At 38.1% G+C, this 17,954-nt stretch overlaps 1 protein-coding gene across 1 annotated transcript; it reads left to right on the top strand.

Moving 5' to 3' along the window:
* Nucleotides 1–8,108: 8,108 nt before the first annotated feature.
* On the top strand, nucleotides 8,109–17,531 carry LOC139730898 (breast cancer metastasis-suppressor 1-like protein). Its single transcript, XM_071641775.1, has 9 exons — nucleotides 8,109–8,311; nucleotides 10,417–10,507; nucleotides 10,966–11,173; nucleotides 12,819–12,915; nucleotides 13,378–13,470; nucleotides 14,528–14,592; nucleotides 15,152–15,179; nucleotides 15,818–15,944; nucleotides 16,546–17,531. Exons 1-9 carry the CDS (start codon nucleotides 8,176–8,178, stop codon nucleotides 16,664–16,666), a joined length of 966 nt encoding a protein of 321 aa, XP_071497876.1. The 5' UTR covers nucleotides 8,109–8,175; the 3' UTR covers nucleotides 16,667–17,531.
* The last annotated feature ends 423 nt before the right edge of the window (nucleotides 17,532–17,954 follow it).

Raw genomic sequence — 17,954 nt, 5'->3', positions numbered from 1 at the left:
TTTTCTATTAGCATTAGCCATAAGCCAGCAAAAGAACAAGAAAATTGTGCATGCAGTACTCAAAGGGTAAACGAAAGATTTGGTGCATTATATTCCATGGTGACTCTGTGACTGGTACACGTATTCAAATTCAATGCAAGAAGAGTTGGCGATGCTTGGCGTCAATGAGATACACTGTATAAATATGCAGAAGCATGGAGTGGTGCACACAATGTCATGTAGCCTATACATCATAATGATAATTATGGTTAATAATCATCGCGGTTATATACACTTACACACTCTTGCAGTCCGAAAAGGGGGCTTATTTACGATACAAGCTGATGGGGTACTATATAATGTATAATCCTTTTCGGGCTGCATTTTCTATAGTCGGAGGTTATGGTAAGCATGCTGGTTTTCAAGTTGCATATCGCGGCGGTGCAATACGCAAAAACGCACTCAATTATAATTGATATCTATTATGGTGACTATTATAACCTACAGGTCAGATATTAATACCTGTATAATTGGTTTCAAGCATGCACATGCAGCCAGACAACGCTTGCACAACGGATAGTTTATCACTGAGCTTTAAAATCAAAGCTATTCTTTATTTATTTTATGATTCGGATTACATGCGGAAGGTTCTTTATAAATTATAGGAAAAAGCTGTCAACAGAAAGAGCTATAACTATAAGGGCTTATGGTACTGCATAACAAACAGAATATTTTCACAGGTTCATATATTATCATTGACATATATTGTTTCCATATATTTCTATGAAATATTTGCAGATACATAGAGAAATAATAAAAACAATCTCTAGTCGTGTCCTTCATCGATACCAGTATTATTGCGTACACACGTGAATGTGTTTCAGTGACGCACACACAATCTTCAAGATCATCGATGATGTTCACAGAAAGTTGACTTCTGAGATGGCATTCATTTATCAAATCGATCATCAAATTGTTATTATGTGTGTACAGTATATGTTTTTATATCAATTTATTGTAGAAAATCTGTTAAGCGAGAGTTCGGACGTGTTGATTAGCTGATGTGTGAAAGAAATTGACTATACATATTATATATTAAAACAATAAAATCACGGAGAAATGAATGCAGACACAGCTATTATTTTATGTGGAGTTTTGCATTTGCTTATAGGGGTTTATTTGGCAATTTCGAGGAGCACGTGTCGGCATCACGTGTGATGTGCTGTGTGTATGCCGGCGTGAAAATGTTCGCTGTGTGGCACAATTCAATTTGGATGGTGGTGTTGATTGTCTGATCAGGGAGGTGGGAAGAGACCAGCTGATCTGAGGGGTTGGTCCCATCTTTCTGATGTGATTGTGTGTCTTGCGTGTGTCTGTCTGTTTGAGTGAGCGTGACAAACCCTCGACTGAAATGAAGTGGACAAAGAAGATCAGAACATAAAACATAATTGTAGAAAAAAATAAGTTAAAAATATTTTGTAGATTATTTCTGAAATGTTCTATTGTACTAGTCTGATTATACATTGCATACACAGACAGACAGGCAAACAGACAGACACAGACACACAGACACATACAGAGGGTGCATGGGGGAGATCCAGGTGAGTTGAACCACAAGGAGAGTTGATCCACCACCCAGAACTGTCACTAATCTTATACCCAGAAAGTATCACATATCTTTCTTATTAGTCATGGCAATGCGTAACGGCTCAATGAACATGAGTTGAGTGAAGAACTCTAAATTGCTGAAGAAAGTTGATTCTACAGTTAGAGCTAAGACCTTTTCTGTCATTTATATAGAAGCAGGTATTTCTTATATTGTAGGCAACATGTAGCTTATGCATTGTAGATTTATTGATAAGGTTTTGATTTAATTTTATACAACTGCTTTGAGGTGAGTCTGAGCACATGTCAAAATAGTTGACATGGGTGCAGAGATGAGCCATTGATCATCAGGAGACTTAATCCACGGCTCAACTCTCCTTTTTGCAAAATCAAAACATCATAGCATACATTTTTTTCCCCCAGACATTGCCACAAATCTACGAGAGGAAATCGGACTGCGGGAGTCTTGTCGCGTTGCTTAATAAAGAAGCAAGCATGCAGTCCAAAAGGGGAATAGTTTTCGGGCCGCATGAGCATTATGATGTGAACGAAATGACACCCAACCATTTTCAAGCATAGAAAGAAAATTGATCCTCAGAGAGGAGAAGATATGAGAACTGTCAAAGAATATGATAATTATTTCAACCAGAAGCGTCGAAACTTCACTTTCCCTGCGTTTTATTTCATATTTGACAGTCTTTTTGCATTTCTATGAATGGATTATTTTCTTTCTTCTTCTTTCAACCACGGTTGAAGGACTGAAACTAATAATTATTGAGAATAGTGATATTAGATATTGTAATTGTAATATTTGTTTTTGTTTTGTATTATAGGTTGATCTCATTGTGCAATGGTTAAGACGAATAAGATTGATTTTTTTTTTTTTTGGTTGTTCTGTGCATTTTTTTTTCATTACTACCCTGTATTATCTTGTGTGTATCTTTAATTTATTCATCCTCCGGGCTGCGATGGATATCGATCAATAAAACACATTTTCAATTCAATTCATTAATACAACAAAGAACCAGTGTGTGTGTGTGTGTGTGTGTGTGTGTGTGTGTGTGTGTGTGTGTGGAGGGGTCAAAAGGGTAGTTCAATTTGATTTTCTTTGACAAAATTTACTTTGTTCAAATCGAGATATTCTTGCCAAATATGGTAACCATTTTTATTTTGCCTATTGTGGACTTGACTCTATATTGCTGAATGTTCCAGTTGAGTTACTGTCCTTCTATCCTATTTGTATTACTTAGAGAAAAGAAAGCATATGTAAATCATTGTGCAAGAATAATGATGGATAACAAAATCTGAATTCAAGCAACTTCAGTTTCTACGCGCCCTTTTGTCATAGGCTCAAAATGGGAATCTCATACATTTGAATAACATAATTTTTTAGGGCCTATACGTGGACCTTCAATGTAGGCTGCGAAAGCAATGTCGTATCAACCCACATGAATGGGATGTGTAATCACGAACACTAATTCAAAATTGTGTTATTTGCCATAAAAGGCCAGCTCAAACGTTCCGGACTCAAAACATGCTAATATTGTATATTTCACAGGACCATAACATTATTTCCTATTTCTACATGGAAAGAGCAGCAATGTAGCTATACCACAGCTTGTATTTCAATTTTCAAATTTGCGAAAACCTGGCATCAACAGAACATTAGCGTATCAGTCCATGCTTGGTCTCTCATTTCAAATCATCAAGTCTGTTTTTCAACAGAAATTTGATAGTCATACATTTCAACAAGGAGGTATAGCTTTAAAATGCATAGAGTTCCAAGTTGAAAAAAAACCTCTAAGAATTTTGTACTGCATGATGTTTTTTTGTTCATACATGTTTTATAAGGGTGCATATTTTTATACAAACTTGATGTGTATAAGTAAGTTGTTATTTTCATGTGTTTTCTATGTGTGTATAGAATCATGGATGTTGAGTCCTAATGTTTTAAGTGAAATATATGAAAGTGTTCCAAGTCAGTATTACATGAAAATTGTGTTCTATCTTACATATCCAATATCTGTGTTTTGAAAAGTTTTGATTCCTCGTTATGTAAAGGCCGTGTCACACCTTTCCGGGCAAGCCTTGCGGGCGACTTGCGAAGAACAGTTTTTACTACCCGGAGGTCCCCACAGATGACCATGCCAGTACCTAGCACGTATCTCACCCGTAGTTGCCCGGAGGTGCGCACACAAATCTTTTTTACCAGCAACCATGCATGTTTCGGCCCTATCACACCTTTCCGGGCAAGCTACGCGGGCTTGTTGCGTGCGGGGATTTTCCAGCATACCGGACAATTTCTGAGGGCGGACAAGGATTTGGGCGAGTTTTGTATGTGTCTTACTTGCTGGACGCGTTCTACTTCAGTTGTACTTGCGGGTATTATGTGTGACCTGCGTGCCAGGCGCGTGGGGATGACATCTCAGTGAAAAAATTCCTCTGAAGGAATGGCAGAAGCCCCAAAGAATGTCATTAGGGAGCTTTAGATTTTAGACGCGCGGACGTTCAAAGGGAAAAAAACATGATCTGAGCGTGCGCAGTATAATGACCCGCGCTACTGCGCACGCTCAGATCATGTTTTTTTTTTTTCCCTTTGAACGTCCGCGCGTCTAAAATCTAAAGCTCCCTAGTATCTTGGCCGCATACGGGGACTGCGAAGTACCTCCGTGGGAGTTGCCTGCGAGGTGCTGCTGCTAAGGGCCTCCTACTGGCGTTCTGCGTGGACCTCTGCGGGCAATCCCCGCGACGCACCCGGAAAAAGTTTTGGTCATGCTCAAAACTTAGCTGCGGGTAAGTCGGACTTGCGTGCGCACCTCTGCAATGGGCAACTACGAGCGAGATACGCGCTAGGTACTGTCAGGAGCGGACCAACTGCGGAGAGCGGTAGCAAATTTGTTTCCCGCAAGGCAACCCGCAAAACTTCCCCAGATACGGTATATGACAAGGCCTTCTTGAGCATGCTCAAAACTTGTTCCGAGTGACTCGAGGGGGTTTGCGCAGAGGTACACGCAGAACACCAGTATTGGAGACCCTTACCGGCAGCACGTCGCAGGTAAATCCAACACAGGTACTTCGCAGTACCCGTAAGTCGCTCGTAACAGAAAACGGATCGGTTTCAAAACCCTCACGCAGGTCTTACGGAATACACGCAAGTACAAGGTATAAGTAGCATATGCGTCTAGCAGGTAAGACACAAGTGCGAAACTTGCAAACATTCTTGTCCGCCCGCAGAAAATTCTCCTGCGTGCTGGAAAATCCCTACTCGCAACAAGCCCGCGTAGCTTACCCGGAAGCGTGTTTTTTTTAGACGGCACAGATTGGGGAAACTAAAAAGCTATCGGGGACCCTATCCCTAAACCTAACCCTAATCCTAATCCTAACCCTAACCATCAAACCCTAACCCTAACCCTAACCCTAACCCTAACCCCAACCCTAACCCTAACCCTAACCATAACCATAACCGAAAACCCTAACCCAACGTTTTTCCCATAGGTTTAACACGCGCCATGCCCCAACCTGTGCCGTCTTAAAAAAAAACGCTACCCGGAAAGGTGTGACACAGCCTTAAGTAATTGAAAAGTGGCACTGTCTAAAGCAAATAAACACAGCTATAATACTTAATCACGATTTTGACAGTACATAACATTAATATCATATAAAAGCATCATCTAACAAGAAACACACAAAGAAAAAGAAATGGTAAGAGACCATACATGATTGAATTGAGGTAGATGAAACTAAGTGTGAAAGTGAAATGAAAGACAGTGCTGAATGTTATAGGAGAAAAAGAGGATGGAGGAACGGGGAGGTGGAAGACTTCCAAAGTATATAGGCGTGGCTGTGGGCAAGGAAAATGAGAAAGGAAAAAAGTAAACCTATAGATAGATGTATCAATTATGCATTTACTAAGTCTAGTACATATAGAAAACGCATGCATTTGCTGTCTGAAATAATTCAGTGTACCGGAAGCAAATGTCACAGTATTACAATTCACAAAGTCATGCATGATTATGGTGACAGTTGTTACTGTACCTGGTCCTGGATTTTATATGAAAGCCGATGCAGGAAACTGGCAAGTAAAAGATGTCTTTCCCTACTCACAATACAAGGTGGCACAACTCTCGTATCATATAGGGTGGCTCAACTCTCATTATGGGTATGCCAAACTCTCCTCGACCTATGGGAAACTTGTGCCGCTTGACATTTTTTTTTTATTAGACTGGGTACTATACTTGAACATGCAATAACCCTGAATATCATAACCTATATCATTTTATAGCATAGTATTTAAGCTTCGAATGACAAGAAGTTCTCCAATCAATGATGCATATTTTAGGAAATGTGGTTCATTATGTAAAAAGTGGCTCAATTCTCCTGGATCACTGCCTTCATTATTTTGGCAAGTCTCTCTACCATAGTATGGGAAGGAAGACAGCTCCCTCCCCCCCCCCCCCCCCCCCCCACACACACACCTTTACTGAGTATGCCACTACAGGGGAAGTTTCCCTCAACAATATTTTGTTGATTCTGCGAATACAGAAAGAGCTGTTAAACATTTACTAATAATAAAGTGAAACTTTGAGGAAATTAGGATAACCCGTTCAAATGTTAAGAATTTTGGGAATCCGTCAAACGGATACGTCTATGTGCCGCCCTCTCTACATGGAAACATTAAAACAGTGGAAATAAGTTTACGCCAATTTAAGTTTAATTTCCAATACAGATGAGCTTCTACTCTAACTATGGAAGTTTTTGAAGTTTCGGTGCTGCCATCGCTGGATCAGAAGGATATTACAGCTTGTGATGTCACAGTGTACATCGACACAAAGTACCGGTAAGTATACAAAATTATTCAACATATTTTCACTTTAATTGCGTAATAAAAGCCTCCGGGAATAAAGGCGCACTTGACTTTCTACTTTCAGTTCTAAGACAAGGGGAGTATTATTACCCGTATAGTTTTCATTTTTTTTTTTTGTTAGTGGATAACTTCCGTTTAGAGAAAGGGAAGCACAGAACTAAGGAAATTTAAAATTTAATAGTGCAAATTGTGAATAGTTGTCTTTTCTTCTAGTTTCCCTTGAATGTTGTACAAACACTCTTTTAGTATTTGCTGAATCCTATACTAATGTCCGGGAAATGACCTCTCATTTCAGATATAACATAAGGTGGTACTACATTGTCAGAACAGGCTTAACCAATTAGGAAGCAGAGGATTTAACGTCCTGAGGAATTATTTGGACGTCCTTTGCCTTGTGTGTGTCTATGATATCTATTGTCAGACAGAAGCATGATTTAAAAAGGTTCAATAATGGGCAATAGCAAAAGTACATTAAAAACCACACTCAATAAATAGTGTAGGGGTTTGAAATGTCATTGTATACCTCATTGGAATTTCGGCCAGTGTGTCATGAATCAAATTTTGCATTAAGTCTAATTGTATATATTCCACTGTATAAGTTGACTTATAATAATGAATAAAATAAATTAGAAGAAAAGAGTGATCAACGTTTGATAAAGATAAGAAGGAATAAGGACATTTTATGGATCATCTCAACGTTTTACATGTTTTCACCGAATATTTATAAAGGTTGCAACCACACACGCAAAAGGAGAGGTGTTATACACAGGGGAATCATTCCTATAAGTGTCGAATGAGTAAAATCAAGTAGAACACAACAGTGAAATGAGGAAAATCACAATCCCTTCAAAAGTTATCAACTTTTAGAGTTTCGATGCCATCGCTGTATGACAATTAATAGTTCGGACGTCACTGCAGGACAACCATATAAAGAAAATATCGAAGAGAATTCATAGATTGAAACTGCATGGTACACATTCCCCGTAGTCAACTTGTTACTGGAGTCGGTTCCCCTTGTTGTCTGTAGAGCTAAGTCAATTGCTCGGTTTTTTTTAAGCTAAAATGAAACTGTGTTGAATTACCTTTATATTCATAACTTTTGAACGGATTGTCAATTTTTCCTCAAATTTCACTTAGGCCCTAAGTATATGCTCTAACATTTTCTGCATTTTTATAATAAATAATTATGGATATAATTTCACAAACTCTTCCATTCGTTTACACACAAAAGTATTAAAAGAATCCTGCTTTTGATCAACTATGATTTTGTAAGCATCAATTCCTTTCCTCATTAAAAAGAAAAGGAAAAAGGGGGAAACACTGTTCGAAGGCATTTCCAGTTCTGCTGGAGAGAATTTGTGCTCATTGCGATCATGGAGGTTGTACCTCCATATTGCGATCAGCCAAAACAAGCGGGCAGCAGTTACCGTTCGGTAGACTGGGTGCTCTAAATGCTGTGACAGCGCCTGGCAGCAAGAAGATTCATTAGTGTGCGCATGTCAGAATCTCCAGCACGAGCATCATAAAATCCCTATAGAAGAATACAGTACAAGTATAATACTTGCAGACACACGGCATGTTTATGTACCGTATGCGTACTGTGTGTGTGGTGTATGCACTCGTCACACTGTGCATGCTCACCATTCGTTGTTTCCCCCGCACTTCTGCTAGCTATCCAGCGTGAAGCAAACCCCTGATCTGCTGTGTTTGAATATCTTTCGGTGAAAATGCCTGCTATTGACGAGACAGCTGGGGATAGTGAACCAGAGGACATGGAGGAAGAAACGAGTACATTGGACACTGATAAAAGTGAAGAAGATGACTCGGAAACGGGAACATCGGGAAGCGACGATGATTCGTCTGGTAAGTCCGGTTATGTTGAGTAAGTGCAGTCCCACCCTATTGTCTGTATGTATGTTGATACATGTCTAACACCGGTTAAAGAGAACGCTTTCACCAACTTAGGGCAACAGTAATCATAATTTCTGCAGTTTTGAATCTGAGACCTACGCTGTCTTCACCTAGATTGAAACTATTCTCTAAAGAGATGTTTGCTCCGTAGGTTGTTTGCGATAACTTTGATTCGTTTGTGTAGATTTAAATTTCGAATTTGTCTTGCATTTATTTTCGTTTTACGTCCAATATGACTCCAATATTTCTTTTTCAACAACAACCAACGTACCGTACACGCGTACATATAAGCAGGTAACCCCGACACGGTACATGTTGGGGTCGCTGGTGGTGTAGTTAATAAGTAGGGGACATGGACATGTACATGGCAGGACTGCAAATGTGTAATAATTATGATAGCTATCTATGGCATCGTAGCGCGTGCACTGTCAGTGTACCCTGCTATCACATGACCATAATGAGAACAAGCAAGAATCGTTTATTGGTCGTGGTTCTGTTGTTACGCCCAAGATAAGCAAGATGACTGAAATATACACACAAACACTGAAACAGAATGGATGTACATTTGTAGTAATTTGTACATGTATTGTAGGCCCTACTGTGCATTTGTTTTTAAAAAGCACTTAAAAGCCTTAATCTTGGGCATGCTTAAGCCTTAACTTACGCCTTATGGCGTAGTCATACTCGTAGATTCTCTAGACCCAGAGGCCCATCCGCTTCCATCGGTGCCCAACCTTTTTTGTTTGATAAACCTATCCATGGATGCCTTTTGCTTTTACTGAATGCGGGCTTTGTAAGCCTCTGTATTCAGATCCCGATTCTGTTGACGTTTTATGTTGGCTGGATCATTGCCACCAGGTAGAAAGGTGCCTAACTAATTAAACTTTATGGGCTCATACTTCCAAGATTGTCCAGACCTATTTCAAAACTATAGACACTGGATGCATCTATTTGATTTTTTTTTTTTTTTTTTTGGTTAATTTATTTCAAATTTTCCTGATACGCATATAAAATGAGTTGTTGCATATAGTGGTGAGTGAATTACCATGTAATATATGAAACCAAACTGCTGAACAGTCAAGACCCAACCATGAATTATATACCTGGCCTAGTCCAGTTACCAGCTTTTTACAAGAAAAAAAAAAATCGGTGTTAAATGATGATGATAACATGGGTTAAAGGTAGGGAATCCCATTTGCATGCCTTAAATGAAGAGTTGTATAAATACAGTGGCATGTTGAAGAGAGTATCATTTAAGAAACTCCCATAAAGTATTGAAAGTGGAAGGTAACATTTAGTACATTTTATTGACCGTTAGATTTTGAATTGATTTTTTTTTCGGGGCTCACCGTAAATTCCAGTACATTACTAGGCTAGCTTTGCAGACCCATGCACTGCATGTGTGTCCATCATGTATATTTTGTGAAAAAAGTTCATCAAAACTTACAAACATTTCTATATACATGATTACATTCTTGCCACACACTCTATATGTTATTACATCAGCTCTTATACTTTTAGATTTGTGTTTATAGATAAAAAATACAGAAGACTGCAACAAAAAGGCTTAAGTGTGGCTGACACACAGAACTACTGAGTAGTTGAGTTTTGTGCATTATTCAAATTGTAGATAACTGTTGACTTCCAAATTTCTCAGCAGTGGCCTAAACAAGTCCCCTGAGGTTCATGTTGAATGTTTTGCTGCATTTTGGAAGGTCTGTAAAAGGTATCCCCTACCTTTAAAAAAAAGAGAAAATTTCAGTGTGCAAACTCTCAATATTTCAGATTTTTTTATTTTCAGTTATACTTGAACAGCATTATGTACAATTGCAAGTTATCATTTGAAATAAACATGTATAGATAATGAGGACAATTGCAGGAATTGTGCATAAGTAGATGGTATTATGACCAGTATGGCTAGCTAATCTTTAATCAGAAAGCACTTGATGACAATTGAATTCAATTGTTAATAGTGAGTATGCATTTTCACCTCTCAGAACGGCCTTCATTAGAATTAAGGTTGTGTGCTCCTAAAGGTTTGAATTCATTTGTTACAGAATTTGATGAGGCTGATTGTGACAGGAGGCGGACGGAATGCATGGAAGATATGAATGATCTGGAGAGTCAGTTCACCAGTCTGCGAGACCAGTGAGTAATTGCAGCTGTATTCCCAGTTTTTACACAATGTGCCCATGATATACCACAGCATGTACAATTTTGGCGTTAAGGTGATCATATAATATTTTTCATCTACAGTGATGGTGAACTTGATGTTAGCATCATGAAAATTAAATGGCATACATCATAGCAATATCCTTCACAGTAGTCCAAGGAAGACAAAATTGCTGAAATAGCGAGACAGTTTCCTTACACCCCCCCCCCCCAAAAAAAAAATTACCCCCCCCCCCCAAAAAAGAAAAAAAAGTTATCTACTGCCTTCTACATAATTGAGATAAGTGGCAGAAAAGCACATTATGCGCTTATGGAAAGATATCAATTTTGAAAGACTTTGTTATGATTGCATGACACTACCTCAAGAAATAAGACTTTTCACATATTATACAGAGAGCATTGAGGTACCTCTCCTTTCTCTTTGCCCTGCATAGACTATACCTGGAACGTATTGACCAGGCAGAGTACAAGATGACAGAAGTCAAGCTTGGGTCAGCTATGGAGTACTTAAACCCCCTGCGTGAACTGGACCAGATGAAAAAGAGGAAGCTGAGCATTGCCAGTGTGCTCCGAGAGCTGAGGATGGAAAACATCAGAAACAAGTTGCAGAGTGAGGAGAAAGCTGCACGAGAAAATCATGATGTGAGTGTTAGGAGGTCATCTTGAACATCAATTCATGATCTATCTTTGCGTTAATTAATTTGTTTTCCTTCACATGTGGAGTTAACAGTTCTGTTGCCTTCACATTGAGTGACAGTACAATGTTCTGCTTGTGATTGGTGCAAAGGTATTTGTACTCTTCAGTAGAGAAAAACCATAATATATGGTAATAGTAATCTTTTTTATTCCCTGTTTTTATGCATTTTTCATGTCTTCTGGTTACATCTCATCTTTTTTGGAAATAGAAGCCAGATGCATTATCTGGAAAATTTCATCTGAAAAACAGAGATAAATCCCCTCGAAAGTGAAATCTGCTTTTGTGTATGTGTGTGTGTATTTATATATACTGTAAAACATGATATATTCGCGGCACGAAATTTTCGCGAATTGGAGCCGACGGCCTTTTTCGTTCTCCTCTTGCGTTCAATGCATATAGTGTAGATAAGACATTTCGCGTGCATTTTAATTTCACGAATCTTGGCGCTCGCGAAATTCGCGAAATTAAAATGCACGCGAACATTTCTCATTTTACAGTATATGTACGAATGTACGTACTTGTGTGTGTGTGTGTGTGTGTGCATGTGCAGGAACACAGTGAACAAGAACCGCCTGACAAGTTGTGCTGGAGAGAAATTGGGCAAAGATTGAGAAGTTTTAGCAATCTGATTGTTGGTAATTGGTGCTTTGGCATTATGGTGTTCAATCTCACCAAGAGGAAAGAATTGTCTTTGGGGCATTTATAAAAAAAAGAAAGAAAGATAGTGGGGGATACACAAGGGATGTCTTAGTCAAATGGCCTAAATAGCAATATCAGTGTCTCAACTGGAAGACATGTTTGATGACTTATGATGATAGAACTTTGGGCTTTCTGATTTTATTTTAATTAATATCATTATTGCTGTTATCATTTGTTGTCCCCGCCGAACGAATTCGAGCAGGGGACTATGAAACGGGCTCCGTACGTGTGTGTGTCCATGTGTGTGTGTGTCCGTGTGTATGTGTGTGTGTGTGCGTCCGTGTGTGATCAAAATGTTCAATTTGCTACTTCTCTGTCATTTATGAGCCAATTTTGACTCTGTTTGCTTTATATGATAGCACTACATGGGAGCTTTGAAACTTCTACACAGAATTTCAGTTGTGACCTTTGACCTACAGCTGTATATTGTACATTTTGCTACAAAATGCTACTCCTTCGCCATTTCTAACCCGATTTTGATTCCGTTTGCTTTATGTGATGGCACTAGGTGAGGGCTTCAAAACTTATACACAGAATTTTGATCTTTGACCTTTGACCTTGATTTTTGACCTGTATTGTACATTTTGCTACAAAATGCTACTCCTTCACCATTTCTAACCCGATTTCGATTCAGTTTGCTTTATGTGATGGCACTAGGTGAGGGTTTCAAAACTTCTACACAGAATTTTGACCTTTGACTTTTTTGACCTTCGACCTTGATTTTTGACCTATATTGTACATTTTGCTACAAAATGCTACTTCCGGCGGGGACATATATTACGCCAGCGTAATTTCTACTTTTCCTTGTTATTTTTTAAATAACACTGAGTGTCACTGGTTTCTCATCATTATTAAGTGGTAAGTTTAAACTGTTTATCATTATTTCTGCAGAGTGAAAAGATGCTGCTTCGAGATGTAATGAAGGCTGATCTAGAAGAAAAGATAAGAAGGCTGGAAGAAGACAGACACAATATAGATCTCACAACAGGTACAGTATTCATGTCTCATCTACTCATTTGTTAACTGGACCAAGAGTTCTCCATTTAAGGTTACTTGATGCAACACTGATCTGATAACAGGCACAGTATTTGTTTTCTATGTGCTCTTTTGATCAGAGGGTATATTTAAAAACATATATCATTGGGGGAAATGGTCTGTCAATTGTAATGAGACCAACAATTGAGAAGACACAGTTGATTGGATCTGTGCAATTTTGCTTCAATTGAGCTATAACTGTGACACATGATGATGCATTTTGTGTGACTTATTTATCATCCAAACAAAGTCGTTGCTCATGTAAGTAGGGCCTTTGCTGACAAGATTTTTTTTTAAAATTTATTTATTTTTATCCATGATGAAATTCAAATAGTATGACTGAGAGATTTTTAAAGACAACTTTGATGGTAATGCCATTTACTTTTTTTTTTTTTGTCATTTGTTTTCTTACCAGAACTTTGGAATGAGTCACGCATCATGAAGCAGAAGGGAAAGAAGCCAGATTCCTCTCATTCAGACAGGAAGAAGAAGCCAATTGCTGTCTCAGATATCCTTTATCAGCGTAACATTGCCAGGCACTTGCAAATATACGGTTGTAGATTCCTGATAATCTCTGAAGATATTGTAATTTTGATCCCTACCCCTCCCTTATTTTTATCAGTTTAATGGTTTTAATTCTTTATCTACAAGACAAACAAGCAAACAAGATAAGCATCTGTTTATGATAATCACATGATTAATCACTTTTCCCTTAAAAGCGTTAGCAAAATGTTATCCCCCACCTGTTTCAGACAAAATGTACACTCCATTTCGAAATGCCTTTCAATGCTAAACAACATTCCGGTCTAAACAATTCTGACACAAGAAAATATGTTTTGGCAGCTAAGCTAATCAGAATGTACCTCACAATAGTATGGTATTGAGTATTGTAAACTATTACATCTTTGCAAACATGAAGACATGCATGTTTGATCATCAACACATCTTTATGATTTCTGTTATTGATAAAAGCAATCTCACTTTTTTTTTGTGTGTGTGTTCTTGCTTCAGTAGTAGCCAATTTACATAATTTTTTAACTATAAATGTCCAAGTACAAGATCCTAGGGGAAAAAAAAAGAGAAGAAAATTATGCTTTGACTTGTTGAGCACTGTGTCACTAATGGCACAGAATTATTTGTAATTACATGTGTATTCAAGCATTTGAGCAGAAATCAAATAGTGGCATATGGTATTACTGTGACATTGGTGAGACTGTTTTTGTAAGTTGTGTCCAGGGATACCTTAACCTCTAAAACGTACTTAAAAAGGGACTACCAGTAGCTAAATACAGTAATGGAAAATAGGGACCACTTAATTCACCTACCATGGGTAGTTAAAAGCGGTTCCTCATAACCGAGCTCATTATGATCGGGTTTCCCTGTGTTATGTATATTTGTGTGACATGAGCTATATGTTCAGAATGAACTAATTGTTCTATTCTTAACATTATGATGGTAAATCTATCCATGAGGTGTAATTTTATCTGAATAGTCTGCTGATAATAAGGAAGTAATGACAAAAGAATGTGGTGATGCTTTCGTGATCTTCCTTAATGCATGTTCACGTCCATATATCATTTATATGTTGAGAGAAGAAGATATCTTGGATGACTGGACAGCAATAATGAAGGTATGTCTGTTTTTGCCCTAGTTTCCCAATTTTCTTTTTTTATCGCTTGAATCCACAGACTGTTAGAATATATATAGTGCTGCCATCCCATATTTATTATGAAGATTAAAACTACTGAATGGCCACCTTATTTATTAGAGCAGCAAATTTCAATAAAAGAATGATTAGGGATGGAAATATGGTGCATTACATGGGCTAACAGTTAATGTGATGAAAACACCAACACCAACAACAACATAGAGAAAGGCTGGCCACTGCTGATATGCAGTATTTCCACTTAACAGAGACACACATGCTGATTTCTATTCATTCTCTTGATGGTAATGCATGTTTTTCAAAAATTTTATATGCAACATTTTCCATGTATGTACAGTATGTATATCAAAACTAACCGAGAAATTGGACTCTGTCTTACACTTTACTGTTGTTTCTTTGATTGATGTTTGTGGAAAAGATGCCAGTCAGCCTGAATTCATATTAATACCGTGACTAGTATCATAATTGATAGTATTATTAATATATATAATTTGTTTGTTTGTTGTTATTTTTGGTCTTTCAGGCTAGAGGAGCAAGAAGGAAACCTGAGAGTGAGTTTGATTTACCTTTCTTTGAAATCTGATATGTCAGCTTTAGTAGTGACAAGCTCACAGTGTGAAAGACTTTCTGGCAAGAAGATGAGAGAATAGGGAGAGTTAGTGCAGGAGTATTCTATATATTTCCCATGAGTGTTTTGAAGTACGTTTCAGGTATCTTAGGTGAAAATCTGATATAGCTTTTGTAGAATGACCTTCCAAGTAATCAAGATATGAGATTGAAGTCCAGGTATACTTGTACATAATTTGATTGTACAAAAATTTCTGTGATTTGAAGCTTGAGTTGTTTCCACATGACATATTTGTGTACATTTATATCAGAGTATTTATATCAAAGTGTACAAGCGTTTTTGTTTTTTCCTCTGTAAAAACAAGCTTACCAACATTAGAGAAATCCAGATCCAGATCCTGACTCACATAGAAGCTTATTCACTGTCATGTGACAGAGAATGTTATGAATTTTTAAAAAGTTATTAATAGATGGAATTTTAAAAGAGAGTAGATTGTTGTTTGCTTTTTTCATACTTGGTCATGATATGGAATGCGTACTGTATAGAAAATTTGAATAAAATACAAAGTTCTTTGATAAAATACAAAGTACGTAACTTTGTGACGTGTAATTGGGTTAACAGATTTATTCAAGCCTGAAAAGCCTCTGCACAGAGCGAAGTATGAAGACGGCAAGCTGTGCTATGATGGTAGAATCTTCCACCGCAAAGACCAGATAATCATTGAGAATCGGGATGACTCACCTGTGTCGTAAGTATCATTCTACAATTCTCAGAAGTGATTCATTCATACTGAACAAGTTGAGAGAGTAGATCATGGACAGGTCAAAATGACAGAGTTGAATGTATTCTTGTGAAAGTAACATGATTACACATGAAATGCACTGGCCAAGTGCAGAAAGTGAATTATACATGGAACATGCAAGTCTTACAATGTACAGATTTACTTTATTTTTAGCTCCTTGACATTATTTACGATATGCACTGGCTCAGTGAAGGAAATGGATTGTAGACTAATTTAACAAGTCAAGAAAACAAAATTGAATTAAATTAAAAGAGCAACGTGCATAGGTTGATCTTTTCTTACACATCATTGTGTCCACTGTCTCCAGTTGGTCATTGTATCTGCAATTAACCTATCCTCAGAACAGGTGTTAACTTCAAGCTGAGTTTGTAAGTTTGTCCTTCATAGATTACCGAAGCACTGCTTGTATGTTTTGTTAAGATTCAGACCCTCAACTTTATTCACTCTGTGCTCAAAATCGAGTCTCCAGGTGTGCCTAGTGTAATGAACAGTGTTCACCTTAGATATGTGAGATCTGTTCATATCAATCATTACTTCTTTCACCCAGGGCAAGAATTACTACCATTGATTCGCGGGAAGTATGGTTCAGGAGAAGCGATGGAACGAAATCCAGACTCCTCCTTCATAATCTGGAGAAAGGAAAGTGTACCATCCACCATGGACGGTAGTCGCCACAGTGCCACATGTAGTGGCTTTCATACCTCCATAGACTTGCCTTCCTCTTTCTTGATGGAGCAAAGGGCGACAATGTCGTAGTAGAAGATGAAGGAGGAAAAAAAAAAACAAGAGGCAGAAGATCATTGATACCTGTCATACCAGTGGAGCAAATGCAAGCAGATGTCGCAGGACTGTTTCTGCGTTCACATTGGCAGCAGATTTGTGTTTATTCCTGTACTTGGAAGGTGCAATGTCTTGCAAATGAGTACCTCTTCGGCTGATTGGTAGTGGTGCGCCAGGAATTTTGTTTGCGAAGTTACGGTACCTGGGAACAAATCTGAACTGCCTCAAGCCCTCAGGACTGTGTACACCATGTTTGTGTGTAAGTCTGAATGTAGATGTTAAGTTGTGGTTGTTTGCATCAATAATCGTGTAGACAGACTTTCTTGGAGGTCTACCCATAATAAGGATCAGATAACTTTCCAAGTGCTTTAATGTGAACAGGAAACAGGCACAATTTACTGAGCAGTTACAGAATGGTTGTCTTGACAAGAGATATTCTTTTATTTTGTCCAGTTTCACATAAGGGTTCTGTAACATTATCATGCCGTTTAAGCTGCCACGTAGGTGCTACCTATTGCACCTCATCTTGCTTTTCCTCAAATGGATACCTGTATGTCATGTATTAGCTAAAATTCCTATTGTCCCTTGTTTTTTGACTGCTTGATGCAATTGTATCATGTTTATGTGATGCTGTTATAAGCTACAGAGAGCTCATATCTGTCTTAAGCTACCACTCCTTCACCCACCACCCCACAAATGTGTAGTTTGTGTTTGTTTTTTTCCTTTTTTTGTGTGTGTAAAAGGGCTGACACTTGCAGGGGCGGATCTAGGAATTCTGTAAAGGGGAGGCGCCTTTACAAAATTAAAGGGGGGGCCATGCACCCCCTCTTTTTTTCTTTTTCTTTTTTTTGTTTAAACAAATAAAGAGGGGGCCCGCGCCCGATGTCCCCCCCCCCCCCCAATTTGTAAGCTTATCAATTCCTCTCACGAGAGGTTGCATCACTTTGACATTTCCTCCTTATCTCATTTATATACATTGTGTTACAAATTTGTACACTGTATGTCTCGATTATCTGATGATGTATGACCTGTTCAAGTGTCTTCCTAACCCCACAATACCAATGAGTGGTATGCACATCAGTATATTCATGCATTTTCAGAATGAAAAAAAAAAAGATCCAATACTATATGTGCTATGTACATATATTTCATGCTGCACATTTGTAAGACTATTGT

The sequence above is a fragment of the Diadema antillarum genome, unplaced genomic scaffold, assembly GCF_040938485.1.
Source record: "Diadema antillarum isolate AM-2024a unplaced genomic scaffold, OU_Dant_1.0 seq00000343_RagTag, whole genome shotgun sequence".
In the NCBI taxonomy this organism is placed as follows: Eukaryota; Metazoa; Echinodermata; class Echinoidea; order Diadematoida; family Diadematidae; genus Diadema; species Diadema antillarum.
Note: the sequence above shows the minus strand (reverse complement) of the source record. Positions and strands in the feature narration are given on the sequence as shown.

Bases quoted from the DNA above. Each gene is read 5' to 3' on its own strand.
- LOC139730898 (XM_071641775.1), top strand. From the start codon at position 8,176: ATGCCTGCTATTGACGAGACAGCTGGGGATAGTGAACCAGAGGACATG. The intron at 13,471-14,527 runs ATATCCTTTATC...ATGCATGTTCAC, and splicing joins GAAGCCAATTGCTGTCTCAG to GTCCATATATCATTTATATG. The intron at 15,945-16,545 runs GTAAGTATCATT...TCTTTCACCCAG, and splicing joins CGGGATGACTCACCTGTGTC to GGCAAGAATTACTACCATTG.